General features: G+C 34.6%; 1 protein-coding gene across 2 annotated transcripts; it reads left to right on the plus strand.

Annotated features, from left to right (window-relative positions):
• Positions 1-491: 491 nt before the first annotated feature.
• Positions 492-7041, plus strand: LOC140975240 (diacylglycerol kinase 2-like). Of its 2 annotated transcripts, none has more exons than XM_073438845.1 (8): positions 492-756; positions 1669-2966; positions 4109-4484; positions 4711-4787; positions 4870-4989; positions 5073-5237; positions 5877-6014; positions 6514-7041. In XM_073438845.1, exons 2-8 carry the CDS (start codon positions 1857-1859, stop codon positions 6667-6669), a joined length of 2142 nt encoding a protein of 713 aa, XP_073294946.1. In that variant the 5' UTR covers positions 492-756; positions 1669-1856; the 3' UTR covers positions 6670-7041. The 2 variants fall into 2 exon arrangements, with proteins under 2 accessions (XP_073294946.1, XP_073294937.1); XM_073438836.1 differs by having other exon boundaries at positions 493-756; positions 1775-2966; positions 6514-7040.
• The last annotated feature ends 1164 nt before the right edge of the window (positions 7042-8205 follow it).

The raw sequence follows: 8205 nt of genomic DNA on the forward strand, positions 1-8205 counted from the left end.
TAATTTAATCACCTAGAGGTTATATTATATTGCTTTGTAGAAATAATATAGAATAACAGAAGACCTTGATTTTAATCTATTTCACATTTTATTATGAACCTGTTGAACTAAAAATTTTGATACCTCGAAAGTATAAATATTTTAAATTAAAAAAATTAACGAAAACTTTTAATGACCCTTTATTTTTACATATAGTTTAGTTATTTTATATTATATATTTAAGATTGGTTTTAGTTTAAACCTGTTGAACTAAAAATAGGATATATTTTTCGATATACCAAAAAATCTATTTCAAATTTGAACAAAATTTATTTATCAAATAAAAATCTATTTTACTAAATTTATGATTTACTGAATAAATTAATTAAATATATTACGTGGCACATGCTATATCGAGGGCAAAACGGTACTTTCCCACAACACCCGACGCGGACCAGTATAAAGACGACATTGTAAAGTCCTATTTGAAATACTAATCCAGCACGCCCCCCTTCGATACTCTCCAAAGGGCCCTGCCGTGTTTTTAGCATATGAAAATCCCGCCACCCTTTTCCTTTTTCGCCTCGAAAAAGTTCTCCAATCTCTACACAATCAACTCTCTTCGCATTACCTTATTTAAACAAGATTTCATATTATATATTTAGCATTATCTCAGATCTCCACCGCTAAAAATATTGATTTCGGTTCTTCCCTTGTTGAATTCATTCTGCGTTTCTACGTTCGTGGTCCATCCTTTTACCAGCTTTCTGTCTAAAGGTTTTTTCTTTTTCTTTTTTAAAAAAAATTCCGCTGGGTTTCCATCTGGGTTTCATGTGATTTTGCAGCTGTCTTTATTCTCTCTGTAGATGATCTGTGATTGGTAGTTTGTTGTTTGTGTTTTATTTTGATGGTATGACATTTATTTGGCATGATCCTTTATTATATTTGCTCATGTTTTAAGTTTGATCCCCAAGGTGCGTTGAGTGTGTTAATGTAGGCCTCGTTTGCGTTTTTGTTTCGGGGTTTATGGTTGGAACTGGTTTAGGCCAAATTCTTTTCCCAACTCTTGCCGTGATCACTGCAATTTAAACTCGTCTATATCTTCTGGCCCGGTGATTTAAATGCCAAGAAGACATTGATATTTTTCAAATTGTTCTTTGGACTTGTTCATGCGTGAAATTTTAAAACGAAGCCTCAAGTATGTTCTGGTGAAATTCATTGGCAGTTGATAGTTGCTGGAAATGCTTGTAATTTAGATCAGTACTGCCGTTGATAAATCTTACCTTTCTCATTTATGGGCGAGGTTATGAGCTGTTCTCTATGTTTTGAAGGATAATCATTCACTAATGGATTTAAAATATGCTGTATTATGCCAGCTCCTTTGAATGTTTACATTGTAGACAATTTGCCCATTAAGTATGTTTAACTATAAAAATCCTATCTTTGAGAATTGCAAGTCAATCTATGGTCAAGGTCCTAATCGCATCTCAGAATCATTTCTTCTTGTTTGGACTGCGATTACCTGGTAAAGAAGCTTCAGTATTCTTTGGATTATAATCATCTTCTTGAATGCAAAATTTGATTTTTTTGAAAATTTTCCCGGAATAATCGCTGCAAGCCATTATATTTTCTTGTTTGTAATATATATGATTATATGTTGTACCGATTGAGTTGTTCTTCTTCTTGCAGATGCCGACAATGTCATTGTTTTAATATATAGCGTTTTTTCCTCCGGCGTGGTGTAGACATTTCTTTGTTCTTTAGGCTTTACATTATCGCACTTTGCATTTGTCAGGTTCTTTCCACAGAGTGTTTCTTGTCATCAAGCTTTGAAGTCCCTAGCATGAGAGTTCGATAAACAAGTTTGTTCACTCAAAATGAATGACTTAAGTATTCCTCTTTTAAGGTTGTTGGCCTATTCAAGCCTGGATGCTGGCTGTATTTTTGGATGGCTAATTACTGGCTCCTTTGGACTTTTTGCTCTTATATATGCATTCCTGAAATGGGAGAAAAAAACATCTCTCAACTGGCTTAAAGCTGCTGCCAAAGCAAAGAAACAAGCATGGAAGAAACTTAAAATACCCTTATCACATCATACATGGTTGGAAGATTTTGCTTGTGGCGGAAAACCGTCAACATGCTGTGTTTGCTTAAATTCTCTAGTGTCCCCACAGTCCTTAGGAATGAAAGCCACGCCAAGTTCTCCAATACATCGATGTTCTGTTTGTGGTGTTGCAGTTCATTTTTGTTGTTCTCAATTTGCAGCAACAGATTGCAAATGTGTAGCCCAATTTGGTAGTAGCGAATTACAACATCATTGGTCAGAAAGATGGATTAATCTGGATGATAACCCTGAGATGAATGCTTTTTGTTCTTACTGTGACGAACCTTGCGGCATCCCTTTCATTAGTTCATCTCCAGCATGGCATTGCTTATGGTGTCAGCGTCTCATACATGTTCAGTGTCAAATTAAGATGTCTGAAGAGTCTAGTGATGTGTGTGATCTAGGTTCTCTAAGAAGATTGATTCTTTCTCCCCTTTGCGTGAAAGATGGTGAAAGTGAGAGATTAAGTTTTGTTACAGATGAAATAATTGCTTCTTCAGTTCGTGGGCATATTAGAAGAAAGAGACATCGCAACAAACAAGGAAGTAATCGCCGTAGCAATGGCAAGGTACCAGAAAGTTCTGCTGCCAAGAGAACGCTTCAATATGTTCTTGACGGTCTTGTTGATTTCAAGATTTCTAATGGTGGAAAAGGCAATGATCATTATTTGAAGGGTAACAAACTACTTAGCAAGAAAGGTACTCTCAATGGGTTGGCCAATAAGAAAAATGAGATTTCTCTTTGTGGCAAATCTAAGAAGTCGATGCTTGTGGACTTGCCCTCAGATGCCAGACCTCTTTTGGTCTTCATTAATGCCAAGAGTGGTGCCCAAAATGGGCCAATCCTGCGGAGAAGATTGAATATGCTATTGAACCCTGTACAGGTAAAAGCTTAATTATTTAATACGTTTGTTTTTCATGTTTCCTATATCCACATTCATTGGTATAGAAATAGTATGTATCAGAGTTGAGCTCTGCTTGTTCATATTTTCATCCCTGTGGAACTTAAATGAGGTCCATCGTGCTTTCATATATGCACAGCATCTTTTTTGTCATCATATTATGCATGTGACTTGGAGAACGTACTCTAAGTCATCTTCAAATTTTACTCAATTCATTGTTATAATTAGCTGACAAGTTCGCATAATATTCTTTAAAAGAATTCCCATCACTGTATTAGCTCATAATGACCATGCAGAGGCAAATAAAACATCATTTCTTTAAATATTGAGTTTATTCATATTCTGTCGAGTGTGATTCACATCAAATTAAATGAATGAGCGATGGTGTTAGTTGCACTCCACTTACATTTTTGCGGGCAACATATTAAATTAGAGACTTGGAACTTCACAAGCCGTTTCACTTTTAGCAGCGAGTTTAAGGCTTTGAGCTCAGTACAGCAAGTACTTTAGTTTCAAATAATGATATCCATTGTTGTTAAGACAAGAAACTCATTGTATATTATCAGTTAATCTTCCTTTTACTTGATTATTTTGGAGAAGATTGGTTTATGTTTTTTATAGTTCTTTAGGGAAAAAGAAAGGAGCAGCATCATAGGTGGGTCTTGCATAAATTGTTGGATAGGCTGCATTTACACTATTTGACATATTCTCTGTGTCAATTTTTAGTTTCTTTTAAGCAAGCCATACCCGACTTAAAAAGGTTCCATGCAAACAATTGCTTCTTTTCATGGGAAATATAGTATAAAGTGCTCCAATTGTGCGACTTCTGAGCTCTAGGTTTACAAACATTTTTTATCATCGGTGTTTCTTTTGTTTCAGCTAAGTGTTTTTATTTGATACAACACTCTCATTATTTCTTATACTTCCTACTGTAGTTCCAATTTCTTTTTCTTGATTTTCAAAAGAGTGGAGTTTACACTGGTGTCTTTCACTTATAACCTTCTGAAAGTTTGAAATCCCATCTATCTGTGATACTTGCAACCTCTTCTTTGTGCATGTTTCATGCCAAGCCCTTTGTTATGTATATGACTTCTTGACTTATGCTCGGTGATGGTCTTTCACAGATAATTGAACTCAGCTCATCACAAGCTCTTGAAGCTGGTTTGGAACTATTTAGAAATGTGCAAAACTTTAGAGTTTTGGTCTGTGGTGGAGATGGAACAGTTGCCTGGGTTCTTAACGCAATCGAGAGGTACAATTTTAGGTCACCTCCACCTGTTGCCATTCTTCCTTTAGGAACTGGAAATGATTTGTCAAGAGTCCTGCAATGGGGTGGAGGTTTTTCAGTCATAGAGGGGCAAGGTGGCTTGAGCAATTTTCTGCATGATATAGATCAAGGAGCAGTGACAATGCTTGATCGCTGGAAAGTCAACATAACAGAAAACAAAATTGGTGGGGAATCTTGTGAAGTGAAATCAAAGTTTATGATGAATTACTTAGGTAATTTGCATATTTTAATCTGATGGAGAGACTTGTCTCATTTGGTTTGTCGAGGGACTGAGTTCCAACACACTGTTTCTTTGAGTTCCTGTATATACACCAGGGTAATAGTTGAATAAGTGTCTTCAGAACCACTCAAAACAGATTGGTTAAGTTCTCAAATAGCACATTGGTTTTTGCACGTCTCTTACTTTGGATATTCATTTGGTTTCTATTTATTCTATAGGTATTGGATGTGATGCAAAGGTTGCATATGAATTTCACATGAACAGGGAAGAAAATCCCAAAAAGTTCCATAGTCAGGTACAAAGCTCATTCCCCCAATCTGCATGTACTTTAAGCTTATACTTGCGCTGGAATATGGCTAACATGAATCTTGAAACAGTTTGTAAATAAATTAAGGTATGCAAGAGAAGGTGCAAGGGATATGATGGACAGAGCTTGTGCCGACTTGCCATGGCAAGTCTGGCTCGAGGTTGATCAGAAAGATATCCAGATACCAAAGGTATGCTCTGTTGCTAGGCCTGTCCATCCTATCATTTTTCCTTTATGTTAAGTTCATTTTCTTATATTTTCTTGTGAATTCAGGATGCTGAAGGTTTGATTGTGCTCAATATCGGCAGCTATATGGGTGGAGTTGACCTTTGGCAAAATGATTATGAACACGACGACAATTTCTATCAGCAGGGAATGCATGACAAAATGCTTGAAGTTGTTTGTGTTTCGGGATCATGGCACCTTGGCAAGCTTCAGGTTCAAGATTGTTCTTAATTATTTGAAACCTGTAAAAAAACTTGTGTTAAACTGTTCTCTGCGCACTATAATGTTTATGTCTTCTGTGGGTCTGCTCTCTTTGGGGTTACTTGATGCACTTTTCAGTTACATTGCTGCTGAATACTTTGAAATATGTTCAGTACGTCAGAGTAATTTGATGGTTTATCTTGATCAATGTCAGTAATGACTATATAAATTCCAACTTTCTAAATATTTCCTCCTCAGAAGGAACATGCGTCCCCAGGGTTATGGATACCATGGGAAGAAACATTTTATGTTGTTTCTTTTAGCGTGTGTATAGGTAACTCGGTTTCACTAGTAATTTATTAAAATAATTGTAAACACATGTCCTTTTATGCCCTAGATATTGCATGATTTTCTTTTGGATGCACGGATGCCAACAGATGTTATATATTACCTGTTTTTAAAGGACAGGTGACATATATTATATATACATAACTTTTTCAGAAAATGAAACTTCATTGGGTTGCACTTGGATCAGAGTGGATTGAAATATACATTTATCGTGGACTAATTTATGCATTGGAACATATAATATATGTGCTCTTTACATGACAGATTTGCAGGAGATTACATATCTATAGCTCTGTTTTGTAGGTTGGACTTTCGCAAGCAACAAGGCTAGCGCAAGGGGAAGTCATAAGGATTCACTTGTCACGTCCTTTTCCAGTGCAAATTGATGGGGAACCTTTTATCCAGCAACCTGGATGTCTAGAAGTAACACATCATGGGCAGGTATTTAAGTGTTCTTGTCCACATAAATGTAGAAACATGTGTTCTACATTTCTTGAATTAGCCTCACACTCGAGCATGTAATAAAAACCGGTGGCCTATCAGAAGTTCCACGAGAAATATGTTTCTGCATTAACCACGATTATAAACATCTATCCACCATATTTCTCTATTTCATAGCATCTTTGGTTGATATATATGTGTCGATTTTCCAGAGTATGGACGGAGTTGTCCTGAATTTGAGATGCTTTTCTTTCGTAATACGGACTGTTGAATTTATGCAACTGTCGGTCAACTGAGCTTGGCATGGTGTTCGAATTCAATCAAGTGTTTTAATGAGATATCATGATTGTATTTTCAACACCTATCTCTATCTTTGAAAACTCTACTCATTGTAATGTTTTCGAATTTTGCTGATTTTCAACAAGTGCAAATTTTCTCCAGTGCTTCTTTTATGTTATTTCTTATGTAAAGCTATAAGATTGAAATACCGTTCGTATAGGTGTTCATGTTACGGAGAGCATCAGGAACAGAAGGACCAAGAGGCCACGCAGCTGCAATAATGACCGATGTTTTAGCCGACGCAGAATGCAAAGGCATTATCAATGCGTCTCAAAAGAAGTTGCTTCTTCAAGATATTGCTCTTCATCTTTCTTGATTCCTTCCATTGCAACACGATTGCGAAAATTGTCCTTGAATCAAATTTTGATCTCTGAGAAATGTGTAGTGACGACTTTGTTGGTAGTTGATTAACTACGCAGTATTACACATTCATTATAGAGTATATCGAGTCTCAAACTAGTTGGTGTCAGCTAGTTATTCCCCATGTTTTGGGTATTTCTCTTATTCCATTTTACCACCACATGAAAAATAGGACTCGAGTGGAAATTTTGTGTGGGTGTTTTGAGTGCTTCTATTCATGAAGGCGGCTATATGAAAAGTTGCAGCGAGGTTCAAGGTATATTAATTGGAATTTTGTTTGTTTGGATACGAAAATATATATTTTTATTTGAATTGGAATGTTTTCATTTTTATTTATGTATTAAAAGAGAGTGGGTCATAATATCACAATTGTAAAACACTAAAAATATCCCACTCAAAAGTTTATGCTTTTTAGGCATGTGGAAAAGATTAATAAGAGTTTTGAGATACGGTCTCGCATTTTTTTATTTGTCAGACGGATCAGTTTTGTCTATATTTACAATAAAAAGTAATACTTTTGATATAAAAATTATATTTTTTTAAGTGATCCAAATAGAATATTCATATTACAAAATTGACTTATAAGACTGTCTACGAGAGTTTTTGAGAGTAATAATAGCTTCGAGGGAATATAAAATCTTCAATTGGAATATGGAGATTTTTTCATGAAGTCGTGCATTTTATAATACTTTGAATGCAATAATACCATTACAACATTTTTATGTTCTAAACATATTCCCTTGACACAAATGTATTATACGCATGATGATTTATTAATCTATAAAATTCATTGAATTAGTTTAACACATATCCAAGCAAAGTGAGTTAGGTTATTAAAATATTTATGCTTGTGTTTTTAATGAGGTAATTATTAGATTGTAGTATAATCGTTATTATTATAAAAAAATTTACTCTTGAACAATTTTTTTTAACTCCATTATGATGTTAAAATAATTTAATTTTTATCTCAAGCTTCAAAATGTTTATATTGTTTAAATTGTTCAAACCGAAGTTGAAGAGAATATCGATTTTGATCAAATATAAACAGAAAAATATTCAAATTAATATTCTTATTTTTTAATATCAAGTCAAATTTTTATTTCAGTAAACCATCAACTCAAAATATATATATAATAAAATAATTTGAGCCCTAGAGCCGGGGGGCCATAAGGCGATTGCTTTCTTCGCCTCATATAAGGTCCGGACCATATGACAAGCTCGTCCAAGAATATATTGATATGAAAATCGAATTCTACATCAAATTGACCAAACTCTCACCCACTCCACAAATTTTTTTTAAATGAAATTACCAAAATTACTCTTTGCGTTATCTTGTAAAAGTTACTTAAAACAATTAGAATTAAATTCCCATTTTAACACCACAAAATCATAAAGTCAAATCAAAAATCTAAATTGCTTTGATGGCCAACAAATTATATTCCATACATTGTGTGTGTGTTATTATAATAATATTAAATCATAAATATAATAA

This window comes from Primulina huaijiensis, chromosome 1 (assembly GCF_012295235.1).
Source record: "Primulina huaijiensis isolate GDHJ02 chromosome 1, ASM1229523v2, whole genome shotgun sequence".
NCBI lineage: Eukaryota > Viridiplantae > Streptophyta > Magnoliopsida > Lamiales > Gesneriaceae > Primulina > Primulina huaijiensis.